A 26,153-nucleotide genomic window follows, 5' to 3' on the forward strand; every position below is an offset into this window, starting at 1 on the left:
CACATTTTGTACAAAAAACCCACACTCATCCTCATATTCTTTACAAGGTCAAACACTGATATTACACACTGAGATTTTTTTTGTGTTCTTGCCTGTGTGTGTATGAGTGTTTACTCGTAGTGAAGAGAGAGTATGTGTGTGTGTGTACAGACGTGTGGAGTGCATCACTAAGAAAATCTGCAACAACAGACAAAGTATATTTTGGTAACTCTCTTTATTTGTGTGTTTCCTCTTTGCACAAGTAAACTCTGGCCTTCAAGCTGCGGCTATATCAGCCATCTCTTTGCTGTATGTCTATTTTTATAATGTGTGTCAGTGTGTGTGTTCCTGTGTGTGTGTGTGTGTGTGTGTGTGTGTGAGAGTTCAAACTTGTGTGCACTGCCATTGTGCCTGTGTCTGTGACAGTGAGTGTGTGTTCATGTGTGTGTGTGTGTGTAAATGTAAGATGTCTACACACTAGATGCTGCACCCAGGCTGGTTTAATGCATAAATGCACATTACATTACAGATGCATATTTGCCCACATCCCAGAGCTATAGTCTAGTCGTGATTTCATGAACCCAGAAATGTTGAGTACCCTGAAGTTTTATTGCAGAAATGTCATCTATAGGCCTAGTGGGTGGAATTCAACTTGGTTGCCTAAAGTTGCACTTTGGGCAATTTGCATTAGCATAAATAGGCAATTAAGGCGAGGCAGTACAGGTGAATAGGGTAAAACAATTAAATAATAGATATCACCATGAAACTTTCTAAGTTGATTACTTATGTTAAGATGAGAAAAAAATGTATTGCATGTTTTTTACATTTTAATGTTTACATATGCAAATGAGGCCCTATCTCATTAAAAATGCTCTAATTTGCATACACACAAAAACAGATAGTGTGATAAAGCCAGGCTCAAAATTGTTTTTCCAAGGTAAACACGTGTACTTGGTTGGGTGAGTTGGTGAAAACCTTTAAGAAACTTGGTAAGGAGGCAGTGTTGACCTATGGACAGACAGATTAAGAAATTAAGTGTGCCATGCAAAACTAGAAAAGCACTCCGAGAGTGCAGACCTCCGCCAAGCAAAAACATAACCGCCTCCTGGATCCAGACGGTGATCCGGATCACTCCCAAACTTTTTGAGTTATCTTGCGAACAAACAGATGAACAGACACACAGACAAACAAACAAACAGACAAACAAACCCTGATGAAAACATAACCTCCTTGGCGGAGGTAATAACTATATAACAGCATGCACACACACAAACCCACAAGAACTAAATACAATATGCAAAATAACTATATCCAGCATGCACACGTACACAAATGCACAAGAACTATATACAAGAACTATATACAACATGCAACGCACGCACGCACGCACACACACACACACACACACACTGTAAACTATATAACTATATACAGTATGCACACACACACGCACACACACACACACACACATATTTAACAACAACCACACAATCCCACTCAATAGCTTTCACCATCTTCATCATTTCTTTCCTCATTTCCTTCAGTCTCATCATCTTCTTGATCTTTATTGCAGCAGTGGACCTCACCCCCTTCACACTTGCAATAGTCAGTGCAACTGAGACTTGCAGCATGGCAGCTGCAGTTTCCTTTGCTGCAGGCTTTCAATGTGCAGCAGCTACAGCTGGTGACATCAAGCAAATTTACTGGAGCCACTGCCTGAATAGCAAGAGCGGGCATGACAGCCCCTTCACTAGCAACCTCCCACCCAAACTGTGTGATGTTTTTGGCCTCTGCAGGAGGCTCTCTCTGACCTGCAGCCTTCCACAACATGACCTGAAGATGAGCATGCAGTATGTGCAGCATCAGGTTGTCATCTGTTGGAGGAAGCTTTTTAAGCTTAGGAGGCTTTTGGCTGCGACTGTAAATCTGGTAGCGAGTGTTGTTCATTGAGACCAGGAATGGTATTTCCTAGGAGTACTTTCAGCGCAGATGTCATACCCTTCCCACAGGGATAGGAGTCAGTGTCACATCCCATTTGAAGGGCAAGACATCTGCGCTGAAAGTATTCCTAGGAAATACCATTCTTGGTCTCAATACAGTGCTTGGGGAACCTGATGCCACTCATAGTGACCTAAAAGATACTGGGACCAAGTTCTTTGTTGCACTGTATGGGCAGAAGAAGGCCAAGTCGATGAACAACACTCGCTACCAGATTTACAGTTGCAGCAAAAAGCTTCCTAAGCTTGAAAAGCTTCCTCCAACAGATGCCAACCTGATGATGCACATACTGCGTGCTCATCTTCAGGTCATGTTGTGGAAGGCTGCAGGTCAGAGAGAGCCTCAGTTGCAGTCAGTCAGTTGTACTGACTATTGCAAGTGTGAAGGGGGTGAGGTCCGATGCTGCAACCCATTCACAATACAGTAATAAAGATCAAGAAGATGATGAGACTGAAGGGAATGAGGAAAGAAATGATGAAGATGGTGAAGGCTATTGAGTGGGATTGTGTGGTTGTTGTTAAATGTGTGTGTGTGTGTGTGTGTGTGTGTGTGTGTGCGCGCATGTGTACATACTGTATATAGTTATATAGTTTACTGTGTGTGTGTGTGTGTGTGCGCGCGCGTTGCATGTTCTATATAGTTCTTGTATATAGTTATTGTGCATTTGTGTACGTGTGCATGCTGTATATGGTTATTTTGCATATTGTATTTAGTTCTTGTGGGCTTGTGTGTGCATGCTGTTATATAGTTATTACCTCCGCCAAGGAGGTTATGTTTTCATCAGGGTTTGTTTGTCTGTTTGTTTGTCTGTGTGTCTGTTCATCTGTTTGTTCGCAAGATAACTCAAAAAGTTTGGGAGTGATCCGGATCACCGTCTGGATCCAGGAGGCGGTTATGTTTTTGCTTGGCGGAGGTCTGCACTCTCGGAGTGCTTTTCTAGTTTTGCATGGCACACTTAATTTCTTAATCTGTCTGTCCATAGGTCAACACTGCCTCCTTACCAAGTTTCTTAAAGGTTTTCACCAACTCACCCAACCAAGTACACGTGTTTACCTTGGAAAAACAATTTTGAGCCTATTTATGCTAATTATGCAAATTGCCCAAAGTGCAACTTTAGGCAACCAAGTTGAATTCCACCCACTAGGCCTATAGATGACATTTCTGCAATAAAACTTTAGGGTACTCAACATTTCTGGGTTTACTATTGGCCTATGGGGATCACGACTAGACTATATGATCATACCCAGATAGAAAAAATACACTGGGCCAGAACTGGGCCACAGCTACCACAACATCCGGCACGGATCTGCATAATGGACCCCATCCGGCTGGCCCATTTCCGTATGATACTCTGAGTTACTGACGTGGTCCAGATCTGCTTATCATGCAATATGGGTCTGCTTATTATGTGTGGTACCCACCTGTTTATCAGATCTCAGCCGGCTTCATTGACATGTGAAATGTGATTGTTAATTATCCAGACAAACCTGTGTGCAATTAAGAGCAAATAGGCTACACATTTGCTAACAGGTTCATTTAGGTTCACAGAGGCTACAAGTGTTTTGTATTTTAAACGGATCTCCTGGCCATTTGCAATCAATTTGCCTCTGTGTAGGTGCAGTATGCCAGGAAGCCAGATGCCATAGTTTCAGCTGCCACATGCCCTCAGTTCTTATCTCCCTGCTGGAGGCCTCACTCAGCCTTGGGTCTCTGCTGCACCACAAGGAAATAGGCTACCTGGACTCCAACTGTATTTGCCAAATGAGAAATGATAATTCATCTATTCATGTTTGGTATCATGTTAAAGGTCTCAATGCGAGATATACAACATTGTCAGTCATAGAACAGTGAAGTTAATGCATATGATGTTTCTGCAACCTGGGATAATTAGTGCTCACTGTGAAGAGATATGCCCACGCCCCCTGCTCTCATGATAAGAGAAAACCCCTGGTGGTTCAAAAGGTTTTCATATGTAAATGTCGTCTCAATGTAAATGTCTATGTAACTTAAGAATGTATTTGTTCTGTTGAATATTTAAGGAAGTAGCCAGGATTAATTGCACTCTTCTATTTGCCTCTTGTCTTTGGCTGGCTTCTCTGAGTACCTGCTCACTCACTCTTCTAGAGGTTAGATTTGACACCTGTGAGGCCCACCTGGGTGAAAACCATGACCCCTATGGGTCTAGTGCAGTCAGTGCGCGGACAGTGCTGGGCCTAGGTGTCCTGGGTGGCCTAAGTGCCTTATTGTTTTCACCTGCACTTAGGGGTTGGGCTATTAGGGTCTTCTCTCTCTCTTTCAGGTGGGCTCTCTTTCCTTTCACGCAGGCACTATCCGACTCACTCCTTTTACGGACACTCTCTCTATCATTCTTCATCTCACTCTTACCTTAATGATCATTTTCTTTCTTTACAGCTAACATTCTGATACTGATCTACTAGACGCTCACTGCATCCATACATGCACAACATTGCACCAGCATACCCTAGACACATATTGTTGACCTGGTTTGAATACACATTTTTAAATAAATTATTATTCTTTACAACTGTCTCTTGTCCCTCATTATGTGATGGCGTAAACTAGCCCACGCTGTTACACATCTAACTTGTTTATTATTTGTTAAGTGTATGTTTAAGTTTGTTATTTGCTTAAGCTTGCTTTGTTCAACTGGCATTGCTGTAGTTTGTTTGCTTATCTGATCTCACCTTGCATTCAATTTAAGTGATATTGGTTACATTTGAAATTATGGTTTATTGGTTAATTGTTTATTCACCACCATTCATATATCTCTTGTCATTATTCATATCTCATGGCATTACTCTGTCATAGCTGATAAACGATTTGGTAATTATTCAAGGTCAATTTCTTAATTAATCAAAGTTTCTCCCTGCTTTACCGTTCTGTCCTAAATCTTGGCTACTGCAATTCCCTTCCTGGGGTGCGTCTTGTGCCATCTTACAATAGTGGCAGCTAATGCCATTGTTTGTCTAGGATGACCATTCATCCGTCTGGACCTAGGTAGAGTGTCCTCCTTTGTGGGCATTTGTCTGCCTTTTTGACAAGTGCAAACAATGCTCATAAGTAGCAATGATACAAGTACTCCACACAGGAAGCAATGCTTTCAAGTAGCGATACAAGTATTCCACAGCAGACAATGCTTTTAAGTAGCTATGATACAAGTACTCCACAGCAGACGATGCTTATAAGTAGCTATGATACAAGTGCTCCACAGCAAATGAGGCTGATAAATAGTGATGTTAAAAAAAACATTATCTGAACAGCAGAGCAGCAAAGCATATAGTTGAATATTGGGGGGATTTGATGTCCCACTCAAAGTATAATATGATTACGTTCACCAGGGAAAGAAATACATCAATTAGCATTTTATTTGGATGATTTAATAGTTTATTTAGCTTCAACAGAGGAATTGATACATAAACTAACGAAAGTGATTTAAGAATACAAGTAAAGTTTCAGGATACAAACTAAATACACATAAATGTGAATTCATTTTTAAATCGCAAAGCAAATATTTAAACTTTGAAAGATTTATATAACTTTAAATGAGACACACAGATGATAAAATACTTGAGTTTAAACATTTGTAAGAATTGTAAGACAGTTGTTGAGATTCATGCAGCGGCTTAACGTGTTGGTTTATTTAATTGGACTTCATACAATGCATTTTGCCACTCTGTGAAGCTCAGCATGCAATGCTTTAACACAGCACTGTTGGCAGCTCCCTGAAGATGAACAAAACCATCTGACAAAAAATCAGAAGCAGAGCAGGTTATCAATAAGGTGGGTAATACCCAAAATGGGGAACAGGTGGTGATCAAACTTGGCAGGAAGGAGGAAAAAGCTCATGGTGGACCAAACCAAAGGCAGACAGAGGCAGTTAAAACACAGAGAGCCAGCAGAGGGCCACAAGTGAACAGAGTCTCAGGACAGGGGTACTGACAGAACAGCTTTCAATCCACATGTACCAGACCAGTCTCAATTATAGTTTTGATAGATGTCATCCTCTTTATAGTCGTCTGTGGTAGTTGAGGCGACGCAGCTCTTCTACATTTGCATAGTCATCTCCATCAGTGTCTTTGCCATGGTCCCTCTGGTCAGCAGGCATGACTGTGTTCATATAGATATAATCTTCATCAGGTGACCCACCTGGTCCATGACCATATATGTTCGCAGAACCTGTTCAAATGGAGTGAATGAACAAGTGGAGAAACTTGTTCAGGGTATTTACCATTTCAGACGTTACATTATAATGGTTTAGTACAGGGGTGGGCAACTAATTTCCCCAAGGGGCCACATGACAAACTGGGACTGTTGAGGAGGGCCGGACCCAAAATACCGAACTCGAGTCTGAACTCAATTCTATTCTGTTCTTGTATAACATTAAGTAAATCATATGGTTTTGTTTACTAGTCGTAAGAACAGATGAAAATGTGAGGGAGACAAAGGAAAAACAGCAATATTTAATCTATGTCCAGTATTTAATCCTCATTCTCGAAAATGATTTTTTGACATTGACATTTTTTTCAGTTTTCAAAGACTGATATAAAAAAGTACTACAATATAATTAGGCTAGGTTATGAAAATGTGGAGGAGTCGGTACAACCGATAGGCCTGTGCCACCATTTCATCAACACTCAGCAATATTTCATCATTAAATCATTACCATCATTAAATTAATTAGACTACAGAATTAGACTACGAAAATGTGGAGCAGACAATAGTAGGCTGTCATTAGTTAATCAACATGCACAAAGAAAACTATTTAAAAAATGTAGGCTATGTTTTTGCTTTAACTTTAAGCACATAACTGTGATTGGTCAACTCGCTCTGTGTGTTGAGCCGGCTGCTTCAAGCAACCTGTGGGTAGTAGCATCATACTAGTTCGCTAACATAAGCTTTGCAAATAAACTCAGACATATTTTGGTTACAATTACGGGGTTATCCGATTGTAAACTGTCTATCTGCCAGTAACGTTTTGAAATGAACACCTTGTATCGCCAACGAGCAGCAGTAGGAGTTCATTCTAACAACCTTTGCGGTGGTGAGCGACGCAGACATAAGAGACACACAACTTTGAAAGGTTTACGCCGACGTAAAGGCAACTGCATTGTGTCGACGCAGAAGCATAAATTCTATTCACCAGCACATCAGTGAGGGTGTTTACGTCGTATGCATCCACGCACAAATGTATGGGCGTACAAATAGCAGTCGCTTTCAAAATAAAAGCAACGATATTGATTTGCATGCATTATCTCTATGCTAGGCTCTTGACTATTGTTCTTTCACGGACCTTATGCGGGCCGGTCAGGGAAAGCCCACGGGCCGGATGTGGCCCGCGGGCCGTATGTTGCCCATGTATGGTTTAGTATTTCAAAGCATTAAGGTCAATACATTATTGACCTTAATGCTGGATGTTTACCTCTTACGATGACTGTAAGTTGTGCTGTCTGTGTTGACTTGAAGGTGCGGCAGGACACAGTGACCTCATAGACACAGCTGTAGTTGCCCTGGTGGGAGTAGTCTGCATCAGGAATGTAGAAGGAGGCTGAGTGGTTGATGGCGAGCTGAGTCCTGGTCCTGTTAGACCCATCAAAGATGAGGTGGAAGGAGCCTCCTTGGTGCTGTGGCTCAGTAGAGCAGATGAGGGAGAGGCTGTGGCCCCTGGTCACCTCTGGCCCCTGAGGCCCCCAGAACAGCCCTCCATCTGGGGCACTGAGAGAGATGTTGGGCTGCACAAGCACCACTGGGGAAGGGGCCAGTTTATCAGTGGAGGATTAATATGAAATGACACATGACTAAGAGCTAGAATGGCTCTTTATGTAAGTCAATGATGCCCTTACTGTTAACATCCTAGCTCCTTATGTCCAAACCCGTAAACCTTTACCACATTACTTAACAAAAAAACTAAATATGTCCGTATATGATATATAAGCACACTACCTACTACAGAAAGGCTGACAGTAGCACTTTGGGGGGATGTGAATTTACGACTGGAAACCCTTGTTTGATACCAGCAGTAGTAGGCTCCTTCATGGATAAAGTCCACTTGAGGAATGGTGAAGAGGGCAGAGGCCCATGATACGTCTTTCTCTGTCTCTCTAAATGACCCATAGAGCTGCTGTAGGGTGAATGTACCACCCTGGTGCTGTGTGGAGATGGAGCACCACATCTGAACAGACTGACCCCAAGAAACCTCTTTGCTGGTCACCAGTGAAAGACTTGGCTTCTGTAGTTCAACTGGAAAAGAAGTGCAGAGTAGCAACCAGACAAACAATACAGAGAAAACATAATAAAACACATGATATCATGGCAGCTTTTAATTGTGTAACATAGTTGGCAGAGGGGGCAGAATACTGCTTCTGTAGTGCAACTGGAAAAGAGGTGCAGAGTAGTGTGCTACAATACAAACAATACAGAGAAAACATAATAAAGTTCATAACCATTTAACCACCAAGAAATATTTGATAATGACAATGATTTTAACAATGATTTTACTTCATCATTGACAGAGGGGGCTATTAACTTGTTTACTATTACCATTGTGTGCCTGGTTAGCTGATAACTTTACTCACCTACAGTGATGCTAATGGACTGGCTACGAGTAGAGGAGGAGGAGTAGGCACATGTGTAACTGCCCTGGTGAGAGGAGTCCACGTTATACAGAGTAAACGTAGCGCTGATCTGGTAGGAACTGAGAGCCTTTGAAATCACGTTAACTCCATTTCTGTACAGAAGTAAGTTGCCATTGCACTGGTATTCACTCCTAGAGCATCTGATCTGAACAGTTTCTCCAACTGAGACTGCTGAGTATGAGGAGATGAGAGAGATGGAGGGACCTGGAAATGGAAAAGAGTCACATTCACAAAGATTCACTTCGCTTGCTTTTTCAGCAAGTTTACTTTGATGTCATTATACAAATTTACTCACCTCCTGTGGAACACACCACCCCTGCATCCTTATGATGGCCACAGTAATGGTAGCTGTAGGAGCACTGGGTCAGAGACTGTTCAGTACCAGAGCATCTGACGTAACCCATCCAAATATTCCCAGTCCCTGCCCCATAGTAGGCTGACCCAGGGGCACAAACAGCAGTGCCACACCCCAGCTGTCTGCACACCACCTCAGTATCACTCATGTCCCAGCCATCATCACACACAGTTCCCCACTGGTTAGAGAGATACACCTCCACTCGACCTGAGCACCCAATGGTCCCATTCACCAGCCTGATCTGGGCAGCTATAAAGAAATACAACAGACAAACACTCATAGCCAATACATGACTATCAAATGCCATTATGCCATCATGGTGGATGATATCTTGATGGAAATCTACTGTGTAAGAGGTTTAGATGTGAGATGTTCACCATTCTGTTTCAATACAGTAGAGGCCTATGTAATGCTGAGAAGGATTGAGAAGAACTTGGAAATACTTCACTTACCAGATGCTGAGGGGACACTGACACATACTGAAGAGACATAACAAACCAAGAGGTGTTATGTAAATGTACATGTCATGGAGGTAAAATCAAATGTAATATTGTTGAACATACATTGTACAGTTCATATACATAACATTCTTGTTGTCCTATGGCCATACAACATGATCTGATAAATGACTGGTGTCTTATGCAAAAGTCACTTGTGCAGTGCAGTTTGATTTGTGGTGTTAAACAGCCAACCCACAGATCCAGCTTCCTATTTCAGCTTTTCAGTTTTTCAAAAATGCTTACACTTTTACTTTTGTAAATCAAAATACTTTTGTAAAATTGTGTAGATGTGTGTGTTGATTGGGGTAGGAGAGAGAGAGAGAGAGAGAGAGTGAGAGTGATGTCCCTGGATTACCTTTGCTGACCCCTTATTGAAAGCTGTACAACTACGGGTTTGAACCCATTCTTGGTTTTGCTTTCATTTTTGGATACAGACTATTTTCCTTGTAACTTTAAGAACAACCAAATATTTGATTTGACATTTGAGAACACAAACCCACAGCATTTGTATTGAAAGCATGTTAAATGTGCTCTCTCAGAATAGAACACTCACTTCAAGTGCAGCATTTAAAACAGAGCATAGGGGCGCAGCACCATTGGGGCGCCAAAGCAATGGTAAAAAAATAAAAAATAAATAAACATTATATTTTTGGTATTTTTTATATCTAGCTGCTGTTGTACATTTCTAAATCATGCCTGCATTTTCTCAATGTTATAAAATAGGGTGCTCTATCTCATAAGATTCCATCATAGAAAATACTCTGTAGAGGAGGCACCATGAGCAGCTAGCAGGTATAGTGAGTTGCCGTCTATGGAAAAAGATGGATGAAGCAAAAAAGCTGTCGGGGGCTAAAAATAGAAAGATTGGAGCGTAATTTGGAACGCATCTTGAGCATTCAAAAGAGACAGAGAGATAGTGGCACCAGCTGGCTTGTCATTGTTACCATCTCCTATTTAATAACTCTTTTAAAAGGAAATTACGAATTCATCAATGACTGGGAGGCTAGAAGAGGTGGCAGAGTTATCACGTTCCCACTGTCTCACCATTTAAATAAGCTCAGGCTGGTGAGAGGGTTTAGCCTGGAAAATCCAGAACCTGGTAATCTAGAAAGATTAAGGGTCTGGCCACGAACAACATGCATTTGAAAAAATCTCACTGCACGCAATTGGATAACACGAGGCCAATGTTTACTCTGATTGATTCCGGACTTCGATGCAATTGGATAACACTATGATCAATGTGACCTCCAACGTTGCAGCGCTGTCGTCATCAGTTTAGCTCGACTCTGGCCCGCCTATATCAGATACGCCGATTTGATTGGTTTCACGGGATGCAAGGGGTAAAAGCAAAGATTGTTAAGGTGGAGCAAGATACTTCGTCGTAGTTCATGTCTATGGGCGCGAAATGGGGATCGAATCCTGTCTGCATAAAGAGGCGTGTCGATGACGTATTGATGAGCGTACGTTGCAAAACGCCAACAGCAGTGGCATAAATAACCGGCGCACACCTGATATAAAGTCGATTTTCTCCAGACTGGAATGCTCAAAAATGCTAAAAATGTACCTGAAATGTTCACAAGGGTTTGAGGATCATGAAAACGTGCCCGAAATTCACATTCCTAACTCTATAGAACTAAGACCTTAGCATATGTGGTAAAATTCTGAGCTATGCCCATAGACTTCAATGGAGCAGTCGCTGCCTCTGCTCTGCATAAAGGGGGATTTTGACCCCCCCCCCCCTCGTGCGATCCGGGTTCCCGGAAGTGGCTCCTGATGAAGTATCTTGCTCCGCCTTAACAATCTTTGGTAAAAGTAACAGAGTGTCTTGTAGAGACAATTCCACTGTGCTCTCGCGAGAACTCTGGATTTCCAGGGTAGAGAGGGCTCGCTCTTTGGTTGTATTCACTGATTTGTAACATGGCAAAGAATATACAGATTGCTACTTTGCCTGATTAGGGGTTTGCACGGATGTCACGTTCCGGTAACAGCTGCGCGGCCATGTTGGAGGCACTCGGCTTAAAGAACTGAATGAAGTAGCCTACAATGGAGTATTATGCACTTTGGATACCTTCAATGATTGTAGCCATGTCTAAACAACAGAAAAGCTCATCAAAATGCATCCAAGATACAAAGGTATGTAGGGCAGGACTTGGATCACAAGAAAAGGTGCGATATTTCAAGTATTTCAAGAAATTACGGTTTATTGACGATGCAGATCCATATGAGTTGGGTAAGAGAAACGCAATACCAAGTCCAACCACTTGCACCTCCTTTCCTCTGATAAATTGGAGGCATTAATCTCTGGCTTTGAATAACTTTTGGAAGTCGATAATACTGCAGATGTTTTTTTACTTCAGTGCCTAGTGCTTTCTTGTGCGAGTATCTCCAATATGGCGACGTCCGATCTGATGACACGCGTGCAAACTCCTCATAGCTAGGTGTCGATCAGGCTTATAATGCACTTTTAATTGCTAACAGAAATGTCAAGCTAGCAATGACTCATTACATGTTGCCTATGGCGTCAGTTAGCTGCCTAAATTATGCGAGCGCATAAAGAATGAAATCGAGTGCAGATTCAGGAATCAAGAGCGTGATTAGTCGGGCGCAAAGCAAAATATTGAAAGAAGGCCACAGTGGCCTGTGCACTGCCTGTGAATTTTCAAAGCATCACAGCCAACACAAGTGGCAATGGCAGCCATGGCCGTGGTGGGCGCCATGAAATTCCAACCCTTCTGAGGGGTGAAAAATAACGTTGTGGTGAATAAAACTGTTTATCACAAGTGTAATAATTATGATCGAGAGCACAGAAATGACATACACATTGGGCCGCTCACCCGCTCTGTCTTCTGCTCACTCTTGCTTTCAAACTTTCTACGCTCTATGTGTCATTTTCCCAACCGTCATGGGAAAACACGTCATGGATTAAGGCTTCATCAGACGATCACCCTGTGTCAATTGAACTACTATTAATAGAACACATTGCTGTGTGCACAAGGGTACGAATAGAATTTACTTCTAATTGCACCAGGGTACAAATAGCATACATTGCTAATTGTACCAGGGGTGCAAATAGTCTTACCCTTACTTTATATCTTTGCCAAGATATCATCACCACTGTCAAATAAAAAAAAAAAAAAGAAAATATTAAGTGGGAAAATCTGGTGAAATACACTAACTCCTGCTTAGTGTACAAGATTATTAATGGACTGGCTCCTCCGGTTTTAAATCAGTTTAAAGAAGTGGTTAATCAGCAACCAGACCTGTCAACATTGAACAAAACAGACACAATAACACACCACTAACGACTCTGCTTGTCAGTTTTATCAGGTGACTGCACACTTACCATTCCTGCCCCATGCTCTCTTTTCTTTTCTTTCTTTCCTTCATTTTATTATGGTAGGTTAAGCTTATTTTCATTTGTTTGTAATATTTTCATAATATGTCTTATGTGTAAAGTGTCATTTTAGGTCTGCAATGATGTGTATAGAGTTTCTTTTAGGCACATCTGGCCTGTTAACATCGGCCCATGGACAACAGATGCAAAATAGCCATTTTGGTTAATTTTGGCGCATTTACATTTTTTCATGTTTATTAATGTGCACTGTACATGTCTAAATAAACCTTAAATAAATAAAATAAAATAAATAGACCCAATTGACCAATTATCAAAACTTCATCAAGTTAAAAATAGGCCTACACACTAATAGTGTAAATTGTTGGCCTTTTGTTTTATTTTATTGTGTGTTACATTTTTGTTATCATTTAATGTCTTATAAATGTAATATTAATCACAATCATAACTAAAACAGTTTTTTTTTTTTTTTTTTTTTTGGGGGGGGGGGGCAATAATGTTATTGCATACCCTTCAGAAAATGGGTAGTTGCACCCCTGCATTGACACCCATTGCCGAATCACTAAATACCTAGACGATCCAATCACAATCGTGTGCATTGGGGGCAGCCGTGGCCTACTGATTAGCGCTTCGGATATGTAACCGGAGGGTTGCCGATTCGAACCCCGACCAGTAGGCACGGCTGAAGTGCCCTTGAGCAAGGCACCTAACCCCTCACTGCTCCCCGAGCGCCGCTGTTGTTGCAGACAGCTCACTGCGCCGGGATTAGTGTGTGCTTCACCTGAGTGTGTTTCACTAATTCACGGATTGGGATAAATGCAGAGACCAAATTTCCCTAACAGGATGAAAAGAGTATATATACTTATATGTGTATGTAGTAAAGTAGTAGTAAAGTAGTTCAGTAGTTCAGAAACGAGCGTTAATGGGATCCATTTCAGCCGGACCTGCAGAGCAAATTTGCTAACAGGTTCATCTGGGTTCACCCAGACTACTGCATTGTGGAATTCAGGAGAAAACTCATAAAAGTATCCCATAATTTCCCGCTGCTGTATTCAAGCACTCCTTAGTATGTTCATACTGGAGGAATTCTTTCCTTTACTTCACTCTACACATTCAGATTAAGAGAAATGAGTTTAGTGTTACCTGAGAGAAGAGCGAGCACAGCCATCGACATCTCCGTCTCTGATGAGAATTTCATGAATTGAACAGGTCTTCCTCTTTCTTAGTTCCTATTAGTCTCTTTTTACCGGACCAAATTTGCATGTGGTCAAGTAAGTTGTGAAAGGTATGTCACATATCAACACAGAAGCACTATTAAAAAAAAACTGTCATACGCATGGTCCATGTCTATTTTCTAATTCTTGACTGACAACATTTTACAATAATTTACAATATTTCTCTCAAAATAAAAATAAAAATTCCATCTATTTCCTTAAACAATACTTCCAAACAAACAAACAATACTAACAAAAAAACAAACAAACCACCTGCGCATTTACATGTGACATTCTTCTTTTTCAAAAAAATAAAATAAAATGTTTTGATGGAAAACCGATGCATTGACTTTTTGGAAGCAACACTATGCAAACTGCCACTTTTTGACACCTGGTTTCATCAGGAAAGTCAGAAAATTATGGTTTATCAAGAAAGCAGTTTTGTCATCATCATCAAATGAATTTGGTCAAGTGACAAACGGATAAACCTGTGCTGTTCCCACCAGTCAGGACCTGCACGCAGTTCTGTTTCAGGCAGAAAGACTCAACTCTTATACTAGACTATATGGCCATGTATTATCACACATCAGGGGGTGACATAACCTTCACCTTCACAAATGCAAGCTAGTAATATAACTGAATGAGTCATGACTTTTAAAGATTTGTCAATTTTCTGTTACATGGAATATGCATTACCAAATGTCTTTTGCCTGCAAGCATCACCTCCTACAAAGCCCTGACACCTCAACTTGTGTGAACCAACCACGTCTCGCGAGCCTAGCACATCCCAACACATCATCATCAACCAGCGATCTGTTGTCATTCCACTTCAAAATGAGGGTGTCACATGCGGTCTGGACAAGCTTTTTTAGCAAGGTGAAAATGTGACTTCAGTGGATTGTGATCTTTGTTGCCAAAATGTAGCCTACTCCACGTCAAATTCCACTCTGATTCATGTCCAGAAAAGTATTATTTGCAGTTTACTTGTACAGATGATTAGCAGCCTAGACATACTGCTAATAATAAAATGAATGTCAATGTATAACCATGGTGGTTACCGTGTGGCCTACCGGTTAGCGCTTCGGACTTGTAACCGGAGGGTTGCCGGTTCGAACCCCGACCAGTAGGGCTGAAGCTTGAGCAAGGCACCCAACCCCTCACACCGCTGTAGCAGGCAGCTCACTGCGTCGGGATTAGTGTGTGCTTCACCCCACTGTGTGTTCACTGTGTGCTGAGTGTGTTTCACTAATTCACGTATTGGGATAAACGCAGAGACCAAACTTCACTCATGGTATCAAAAGAGTACTTACACTTCTTCATTTTATATTCTGTATGTACCACAGGATTGTGGCACTGGAGTTTCATGACATGATCAGTACACTCAGACTGAAAAGGTAATCTCAGGTCATGTGCCAAGTGCTAACTCAAACAAGTGAACATGGATATGGATATGGTCATAGGATTTGGCAGACGCCTTTGTCCAAAGCGACATACAAATACAAACAGTATAAAATGTTGGTCAGACTACATTAAGGAGAATAGCAATATTAAACAACAATGTCAATGTCAAAATGTTGTATACAAACCATAACGCATGCAATAACATGCATTACCATACTTTTGTTTGTTGCTATACTCTTGATATTATATAAATGGGGAAAAAATAACAAGGCTCAAGTAAAGGGTCTCTGAAAACTTTTTTATTTTATTTTTTATTATGAAAACCCGCCAATAATAATTGGCAGTTATATTCTCAGTCAAATATAATGAACCGGTCTCTGATGTGAGACACAGTGTCTCCCAGGATGTAGGAGGACGTGCGGTCCGAGTCCGAGCTCACGGTGGGCGGCGGCCGCGGCTCCTTGGCGTGGGTCTTCCTCTCGGCCCGGGGCTCCGCGGCGTCTGCCAGGCCAAACAGCTCCCTCATCAGGCTGCTCTTGCGGCTGCGGGGGTCCTCCTCGTCCTCGTGCCGCTGGTCCTCCCGCAACGAAGGCCGCGCTCTCCCAGCTGACCCCGACAGGAAGGAGGGCTCGTAGGGGGTGCTGTCCCCGCCCAGGCTGGGCCCTGAGGCCGGGCCCTTGGAGCCCTTCTGGAGCCCGTAGGCCGGCCGGCCCCTGTGGAGGTTCTGGATGGTCTCCTTGAAGGTGTAGTGGCGCCGAGCGCGGGGTGTGGTCTGCTTGTTGGCGGACGGGCAGCTGGTTCCGAGCAGGTCGTCCAGGTCCAGGCTGGTATCGGCCTGGCCGGGGCTGCTCGGATCGTGGGTGGCGTCCCGGGGCCGACCCGACATGTCGTTAATCTCCCCATCATCATCTTCATCATTGTCATAATCATCATCACTGTCATCCTGCTGCTCCTCTTCATTCATGCCTGCCTCTGTGCCCTCAGTGGCTGGGTGAACAGATGAATGGGTAACAAATACGTTGTAGTGCAGTGCATACAATGAGTTATTACAAATGAATGAATTAATTAACCAAACTACATTTATTTCTGTGTTGCAAGCAGATAAAAATTTAAACGTGACATCACACTGCATTACAGTGATCTAATCACACTGCATTACAGTGATCTAATCACATTGCATTACAGTGATCTCATCTTCCTGCAATACAGTGATCTAATCACACTGCGTTACAGTGATGTCATCTTAGGATATTGAACCACGAGCACATTACCAATAGCAATGGCTGGACCCTCCTTTGACTCACTGTCCTCTGCGAGACTTCTGTCCGTGTCATTTTGATCTTTCTGCAGCTCGCTGAAATCAATGGCACAGAGGTCCTGTGAGTAAAGTCATTCACACAATTAATACTGGGGCTGCAACAGGTCCCCCCAGCCCCACCCCACCCCCCGCCACAACACCTACGCCCAAAGACAATTCTCTGTCGTCTGTTTGGACAGCATTGTTCATAAAAACTCATCTGTTCATCTGACATTGACTGTCGAAATAGGTATTGGCCCTAAGGATTTCTGAGTGGAATTATTTGATTCTTTCAAATGATTGATTCTCGAATAACAACTCTGGCCCAGATCTGGCCTGATCTCCCCTGCACCCCAGCTCCGCTCTGGAGCAGCTGGAATGCCGAGTCTGCTGCTCCCTGTTACAGAATCTGTACAGTGACACTATTGTGCTGTGATGTGTTGTGCTGTCTGATGACCTTTGACCCCATTCCGTGTAGCGCTAAGCTATGTACCATGCTCCTGTTGCTTCTCTGCTTCTCTAGGTGCTCCTCGCTCTCATACTCGATCTCTAGCTTACAGCTGGGAGCTTCCAAAGGCAGAGGTGAGAAGCCCTCAGTCTGAATACCCTTGGTCTCTTTTGTTCCTAAGACAAGAGGGACAGGTTCACCAGTATACATCAGCACCAGGGATCACATTACACAAATGTGTACTTACTAACTAACTAACTGTCTGTCTATCTATCAAAAACAATGCAATATATATACAGTATATATTAGAGCCGATTAAAAAAAATAATCAAATTAATTACATACTCTGTGATTAATTAATCTAAATTAATCACATATATAATTTTTGCTGTGAAAGTATTTTAAATATTTAAATTCAAATGAATCATTGAATAATCAGCATTAGTGACATTAAAGTTTTAAAACTCTTTTATTATTATTTTCACTGTTCAAATAATGGCCATAATAATCTATGACATGAACTAATATGCTGAGGAAATAAACTCAAAAGTGCTTCGGGAAGAAGTATTTTTTCACATACAAGGCATTTCAGGCGACATATTTAACCTAGGGGACACAATGAAAATAAATTAACACTCACCTCAATGTCAACACTATTTCTTTGCATTGATGTGGGACTTTATAGTTGATATGCAAATTCCTTGCTGCAGACATTGCAGAGGACTTTATTTTAATCAACACTTTATTTTTATCAACCCCATCAGCAGGGGCGGAGCCAGACATTGTAAACATTCGGGGCTTAGCCCATTTAATTATTTTTTTAAATAACCCCCTAAATAATGACTTCTAGTGAATTTTGTGTAAACTAATGGACACATTGAGACTTAAAAAATGTGAAACTAACATTCAACAGATTCAAGGTATCTGACTGGCACCGCACAACACTGTGTAAAATTATAGTTTTGGGTCTTTCAAGAGGCAATATCTGTTCATATCTGTTTAGCATGTACTTAGTTAATTAAGCATTTCTTATGGTTTGTATATTATAGTATTTGTTTATTTTCATTAGGCTATTGTTTGATATGACATTATTGTTTATTATTGCTATTCTCCTTCTTCCTCTTCCCTGATCTCATCTGTGTGACAAATATATAGAATATCTTATACTATAATATACATAAAATTATGATATAATTACAGTATGGCCAGTCATCATGATACAAGGGTATTTTAGAAGGAATGCATTATCATCTTGACATAGGCGTTTCTAAATTATATTAATTTTGTAATTTAGCAAGATTATTCATAGGTTTCATCAGGCCCCTTTACACAGGTGCATAAAATCAAGCACCTAGATTATGAATGCAGACTGCATGGTGCTTGATTAACACACTTATGGAAAGGGCCCTTTCCTCTCAATCTATCATTGTAATGTTTTTTTTTTAGTTAATAATTAGTTAGGCAGCCAAAACAACATAACATGACTTTTATATTTATGTGGACTCTTGGATTATAAGATCTGTGGTGGTGGATAGGATATCAACAAGGTTTTAAGGTAGGCTAACAGTTAACATTATTTTGTGCAACATATGACACTGAAAAGTTGACATGGGCAGATAGCAGCTAACTGTTAATGGGTTTTTCTGACATTTCAAAACAGTGTAGCCTAATTTATTACAAGACGAGGATCACTTTGTTTTGGGAGCTGGAATTTCTTATTCTGCAGTAGGCTTAGCTAGCCTATGAGAGTATTGAATTTGCCTTTTCCGCCGACGAACGAGGACATTTAACGTTAACGTTAAAAGCAGTGTTAGGGAGCTAGCCAAGTAGCCTAACGTTAGCCTGCCTGACTGAAAGCTCTTAACGTGAAATCACCAACCTGAAACAACACCATCCGTCAGTTCACTGGGCGATGCTGTTGCTTGAACGGAGCTGGGTGGTCTTTTGAAAAACTTTCTAATATCCATAACGTTTCAACAACATGTACACAAAGTGTTTTATCACAGACTGTTAAAGTGACAGACTTCTGACAGAGGCTTTTTGGAACACCGAGTAGCGTTGTCAAGGCAGCATTTTCACTGGATCTAAACAAATCAATCTAAACATTGAAATCACCATAGCGGATAGCCCAGAGACGTGGCATAGATCGTGTAGCAAGTCAAATAATTTTTCAATATTGGGCTTTGAAAATAAGGGATATATTTCCTTAGTAATAGAGCATTTGGTGACATTTATAGAGAAACCGAGGGGGAGTTATATTGGAAATAAGAGTTGCCGGGAATTTAAAACACTAAAAAAAGATTCGGGGCTTTTGAAAAAAGATTCGGGGCTTAAGCCCCGTAAGCCATCCCCTAGCTCCGCCACTGCCCATCAGGCGTTTTTTAAAAGTAAATGTTTCAATCAATGATCTAGGCAGCACATTTTCTTCTCTCTGCTTCATTTTACAGTCTAATGGTTACCGACTAGAACGGCTCGGGGTCAAAGGTCATACAGAATCGATTAATCTGCGCATTTTTTTAATCAGTTATTTTTTCTCAAATTAATTAATCGAAATTAATCAGTTATTTTGACAGCCCTAATATATATATGTATTCCACTGCTTGGATGAATTTCCCGTTGTTCTACGTAATTTAGAACGACCATTAACATTATGTTATTTGAACACCTATGAAGTAGATCCATTTTTTGGCCGTATTAAACTTGTATATTAATTCGCCGAACTCGTTGTGAAGTTTAAATGAACTTTTTCTTTTAGCTAGATGGATGGCAGTGGGCAAAGTAGCCTAAAATAGTGAATTTCAAAGCTAAAGTTCACCAGAATCCTGGGATATGCCCGCTTGACAACGGGAGAGACGGAACTAACGACTGGCCTTTGTCCGTAGCAACCATCCATTTAGAACTAGTAACGACAGTTTGTCCTGCAAGTTGAGAAATTAGTTGAAATGTGGCAGGGAAAAGTAGTTCTACAAACAAGACAGTTCTAGCGATTAAAACGTTTAAATTATAAAATTTAAACGGCCCTCAGCTGCGCGTACATTCTTGACCGTGCATTCATTTCTGTTAACAGACCACCGTGTGGTCCATTATCCCTTACATATAAATATTTTGTTATGTGAAAGTCATAAGTCAAAATCTGTGACCTTCAAGACAAGTATGGGTGAGCCTCACTTAGCTTCTATAGCTTCGGCGGACTTTTTGGTTATGGGCTGTAGTCCCATTTTTAGGCGATGTGATGTGAGAACATTCCCCTTTTTGAAAAAATTGGCTATCAAAAAATGAAAGATTGTTTTTATTTTCATTTCATAAAATACAAAACCCCCCACGCTGTCGATTTGGGCCTGTACAATGCATCACAGGCCAGCCTACGTAGACCTTATCATGCCTGGTGCCACTTTGGTTGATTGCTGTTACTTCCAACCCAGTTTTGTAGTTTTATTCCCTTGAATTAGCCTGGCTAACGCCAAACCCCATCTCATTGAGATGGGGTCTGGGAACTAGACATTCATTTTCTCGTATTTGAAACGTGGTTTACGAATGCCCAGAGCCGTTTATTGGGCGCTACGAATGTCTATCAAATGCGTCTGTACGTAGCTCATAACGGCTTCGGTGTGTCGCCATCGTCTTGCTGCCCTCCCTCCGTTCTGTGATTGGTTCCTTCGTTGAGGTGAAAACGAAGTCCATAGAATCCAGGCTGCCTAGCAGCGTGAATAAAATCGCACGGGCATGGGAAAACCCAGGCTACCCTTGCATAGGAAGTTAGAAAGCCTTTAAGCATTTTCTGGCCACAATAACAAATACAATGAACAGCATACAGTACATAAGGGTAGGCTAGTTTAGGTCCATGCATTAGTATGCAGGCCTAGCAGTTTTTACATCCCTTCAGTCCTGTGCATCAGCACGCACCTGTTGATTGACACTTTGTGTGTGGGTGCACCCCTGTGTTTGTTTTCAATTCACAGAGCCAGGGTTATGTCCGAACACTGGACACACAGAAAGGACAGCTATCAGATTGTGAGGTTATTCCCTGAAAGTAACAAGTGTATAGGCTTTCAATTGCTAAAGATCTCCATTTATTCTCCTTTTTTCTCTTTGTTCCTCCTGTTTATTTATTGATGTCTACATTAGCATTAATATTGCAGTTATTTGAGTCAGAGGACTAAGCAACTACAATATCTTGAATCTAACAGCCTTTGCCACTGTGTTGCGGTTGTGTGAGTGTGAGACAGGGAGGTGTCTGATAAGTTTCTGAGGAGCTGTTATCTTTCACTATCTTTTCACAGGGCTGCTTCTGACATGCTGGCCTTTTTTGTGGAAAACACCATGGCAGTGTGAAATCTGTTCACATGGGTGCCTAAATAAAAATGGACAGATTACACAGCCTCTGGGGAGGGACATAGAGCTACATAAGCTACATTTTCTTTCTCCCTAGCAAACAAAACTTTCTACCGTAAAGGCCAAGCGCATATATTTAAATTCAAATTTGGGCTCATGAATCTTAAAAATAAAAAAATGATTTCCCAGTTTGTACTTTCATACCTGAAACCAGTGGAGAAAATGGAAAATTACATGATTCTCATGTTCCGATTTTGCATTTTAAAATTAAAATCAACGAATCCTTCTCTTTTTGTTTGTCAAGATTCTGAAACAGATGGACTAGCCAGAAGATCCACTGACTCAATTGGTTTGTTTGCTTGTTTGCTAAATAACAGAGGTGATTGTATACAGTAGGTGATGATTCTACAGTACAGAGGTGAACAGAGGCAATGTATTTTATAGGGGATGATTCTAGAACAGAGGTGATGTATTCTACAGGTGAGTATTCTACAGGTGATTATTCTACAGAGGTGATATATTCTTTAGGTGATGATTCTACAGAGGTGATGTATTCCATAGAGGTGCACATAGGTGGTGTATTCTATACCTTTCTTTGCCTTTGGGAATCTGTGTGAGTAGATATTGTGATTCTCCAACTTCCGCTCCCTTTCCTGTGATGTCACAGATGATTACACAAAGAGAAGAAACAGAACATGTGTTTAGCTGGCAATTTCAGCACTCGGTGTTAAAGGTACAGTGCATGATTCTAATCAGGAGAGTGAACTATCGGGCAGAGAGAGTCACAGATTAGTTATCAGCCAAGCTGACACACACACACACGCACAGGACTCACACATTTGTATTCAGGCATCTGCTACACTGTGCATGCATGGCCTTCCATTCAGAATCAGCTCATTAGGATATTCTATGAGCAATCATGAAAATTTGTCTCAAGAGTATCTGCACCTGCGACTGTGCGTTTCTATCCACTGTGTTATCAGAGTTAACAATGGACATTCTCCTAATCTAGGAAAGAGCATTGATCACCTGTAGTGTCAGGGCAAAATCTACCGAAACACACGGGTAGAAATGCAACAAATGCAAAGTAAATTGTTTCAATCAACTTTAATTCCGTCAAATTCTATGTGCATTAGAAAATTGACTGCGCATTTCAAATGTTTACAGTCAGGATTTCTTATTTGAATGGTCAAAATATGCATTAAAAGGTTGGATGGAGACCCAGCTATTGTTTCAATTCTGCGGCCTCTATTGCCAACTCTGTTGGCATCAGTGGCATTGTGTTCTGCACATTTTGAGTGGCCTTTTTATTATCAACTGTCCAAGGCACATCTGTGAATTCAGCATGTTTTTTAATCAGCATCTTTTGATATGTAAATGTAAATCAGGTTTCTCGGCCTACTTGTGTATATAAGGAATTTGGTCTCTGCATTTATCCCATCCGTGAATTAGTGAACACACAGAGCACACAGTGAACACACAGTTTGGTGAAGCACACACTAACCCGGCGCAGTGAGCTGCCTTGCTACAGTGGCGCTCGGGGAGCAGTGAGGGGTTAAGTGCCTTGCTCAAGGGCACTTCAGCCATTCCTGCTGGTCGGGGATCGAACCGGCAACCCTTCGGTTACAAGCCCCGAAGCCCTAACCAATAGGCTACGACTGCCCCACTCACTTATGTCACTACTGCCAGGAAGATGGATTATCTTGGGACAGGTGAAGTGCCCCATAACATGAATTTGTGAACAAAATTTGAGAGAAATAAGTATTTTGTTTTCAAAAGACTGATCTGATACGCTGGAAAACTGTTGTGCTTACATGTTCAATATAGTTGACACACATTTTCATATCATTAGAATCACAAGTCAGAACTCCCTTTAAACCCCTACCCTGATCTTCTGAGTCAGCTGGTCGATTTGTTCCTGGAGTAACTTGGACAGGTCTCGAGCCTCCACAGTTTTCCTCATCTCCGTGCTCAGGTGGCGGCTGAAGCATGCATTACTCAACTCAAGGTTCCTCTCCAGCTCCTGAAAGACAGGCAAGGCAAGATTTATACAATGGGAATTATCTGTGATTGGCATTTTGGCATTTAAGTGTCATATCGACATTTATTTACAGGCCCGTCATATGACTGCTTTTTAACTGCCTGACCACACCACACACACACAGAAAACACACACACTGTGAATCACCACCCACACTGTACTCCTCCCCACCTTTAGCCTCTTGGTCTTGACTTCCAGCTCCAGGCTGAGTTTGCTGAGCTGCTGTGTCAGCTCCTCTCTCTCCCCTAGATGGCGCTGTCGACACAGCAGCTGCAGTCGGCGCCGCTCCTCCGACGCCTGCCGCAGGTGGTCCTCCATGGAGGCGAGACGCTGCGCCATGCTGTTCCTCTGGCCCCGCGCCTTCCGCAGGAGCTCCTGAAGAGCGTGCACCTCGTTCCCGTGCTTCAGCAGAATCTGACCCGTTAGCCATGGGAGACACATCGATGCAGTTTAACAAGACACATCGACAGCAATTAACAAGACGGAGACAGGGAGATTTCTTGTGTAACTAATGTCTCACGGATCTCAACAAAATCACACAGTTTTCACACTCAGTAGTTTAAAAGTCTTGCTGTGTTTACTTTGAGAAACTCGCTTAGTCAGTTCATGCCCCAAATGGGTTTCACAGGTGCTCTGAGACCTGCCAAAGGCTGAGACTACAGAAGCTACTACTCTGCCACTGGGAGTGATTGCAGGTTGGTCAAGTGTCTTGCTCAAACACAGGTCATCCTACAACCAGGACCCACTGAGCTCAAACCATCCACTTCCCAAGTCTTCCCCTCTTCCAGTTATCCTCGTAATCTACCACTGCCCTGCCACCTTGCACAGAGCCAGACAGCGGGCAAACAAGGGATGCATACCTGCGGCAGGCCGCTCTGGGAGTCCTGGAAGTGCTGCAGCGCCGCCGTGTGGCGGTTCTGCACGCGGCGCATCAGCCGGTTCTCCTGCCAGGCACCGTCCAGCTGGCGCTGCAGCTCCCATACCTGGCTACTCAGCTCCTTGATGCGGTGCTCGCGCGCCGACGCCACCCGCTGGCCAACGGCGTCCAGGGGCCGGATCGGGGGGAAAAGCGGCGCTTTGCGGCCAGGGCGGAGGCTCTTTTTTTGGTGTGGATGCTGCACACCTGATCGCTTTTGGCCTGAGGATGAAAGGAAAGAGTGAGCCTGAGGCACAATAAGTAAACACACTGTAAGTAGGCCTACTTCACAACATTTCAAAATTAAAAAGTGTAACCGCACCCACACACCTCTTATTGGTTACGTTTAGACTATTTTATCATCTTAATATTTTGCACTATATTTTCATATTATAATATGTCTCTCTTTAAGTTAATTTGAAGTTAAACTTAAGTTAAACTAGCTCTGAGCCTAACGTTATTGCTTATTGATTTGACATCGTTATCAAGTGACACACTTGAAATCACTTTTGTATTCTGAAGAGGTAGTAGCCTAGTAGGCTAGGCTAGCCTACCTTTGAGATTAAAATGTTTTGCTTTCTTAAGAGATTTCTTTACTGGCGAGGCGTGGGATTTCTCGAGCACAGAGGATGTGTCTTTATCATCCTCGAAATCATCCTGAGAGTAAGATGCTGGAGATCTTCCTCGACTGCTGTAAGCACGATCTTTGCTCTTGTTGGATGTGGTGGACTCAGCCGATGAATTGCTAGACCTAGAGCTACTGCAGGAAAGTGCATCTCCTTGTCCACCTTCATAGTCAGCATTATCGATGTGTTGAAAAGACATCTTTAAAGATAAGTGCTTGTGTTATTGATAATTTAGTTTAGACATCTGATAGAAATACAAGAACTTAACCCAAGCCACTCAAAAGTAGATAAATGAAAGGATATCAGATCAGGTAACTTAAGTTAACGTTAACTGTCCGTAGGCCTAACTTAAACGATATCTATATTTAGCCTAACTGATCTGAACCAGTAACTTGGTCCATGACAAGATACACTATTTTTAAAACGCACAATGAAGAACTGTAGTTACCAAGAACAAGCGATCTGATAAACAACATAAACTACGCTAACTTATATGTTTTCACCTGGTCAACGGTATTTTGGCGACATAGCGGAGAGCGTAGTTTTGATTAGCCTAAATTATGTGCTATGGTTTGGTTACCATAGAAACAAGAAACGCGTTCTTGTAAAGGGAACATGGGAAATGTAGTTGGCGACAATCGTCATGCGGCAAAACAAACAGTCCTCCGAAACAAACCTGATGGTTGAATTCCCCTAGTAGGTTAGTTAGGAAACGGTAAGTAACTTGCAACGTTGCTTCACTGATCTTAGAACATTGGTTACATTAGGCATATGCTACATTGTTGCAATGTAACACTTGACGTCTTTGTTCACTCGCGACCATGCACTGGTGGCTATTTCTGTCCTTATATGCATAATGAGTTGCGCGGTTACAGTCTAACTTGGTGTCCCCAAAGTCAACAGACAGCTGAAGTTGCCAATCATTTGGTCACCAGTGAACCCCTGAACCAAACCCACCAATCCCACAGAGGTGTGCTTGGGGACAAAAATAGCCTCGTTGGTGTGGTTGATGCACGCAGTACAGCCTGCCCTGTGCGTTTC

At 42.0% G+C, this 26,153-nt stretch overlaps 1 protein-coding gene across 1 annotated transcript in view; it reads right to left on the bottom strand.

Annotated features, from left to right (window-relative positions):
* Positions 1–14,027, bottom strand: part of LOC143122060 (uncharacterized) — a 28,534-nt gene extending 14,507 nt beyond the window's left edge. The window contains exons 1-4 of the mRNA XM_076282848.1: positions 13,981–14,027; positions 9,438–9,464; positions 8,926–9,234; positions 8,571–8,834 (exon numbers count right to left, since the gene is read on the bottom strand). Coding sequence (XP_076138963.1) covers positions 8,571–8,834; positions 8,926–9,234; positions 9,438–9,464; positions 13,981–14,011 — 631 coding nt within the window. The 5' untranslated portion in view covers positions 14,012–14,027. The remainder of the gene's footprint in view (positions 1–8,570; positions 8,835–8,925; positions 9,235–9,437; positions 9,465–13,980) is intronic.
* Positions 14,028–26,153: the final 12,126 nt, after the last annotated feature.

The sequence above is a fragment of the Alosa pseudoharengus genome, unplaced genomic scaffold (genome assembly GCF_046254945.1).
Source record: "Alosa pseudoharengus isolate Yale_2024_CS ecotype anadromous, Long Island Sound unplaced genomic scaffold, YU_APseudo_1.1 YU_APseudo_1.1_scf_13, whole genome shotgun sequence".
Taxonomy (NCBI): Eukaryota; Metazoa; Chordata; class Actinopteri; order Clupeiformes; family Clupeidae; genus Alosa; species Alosa pseudoharengus.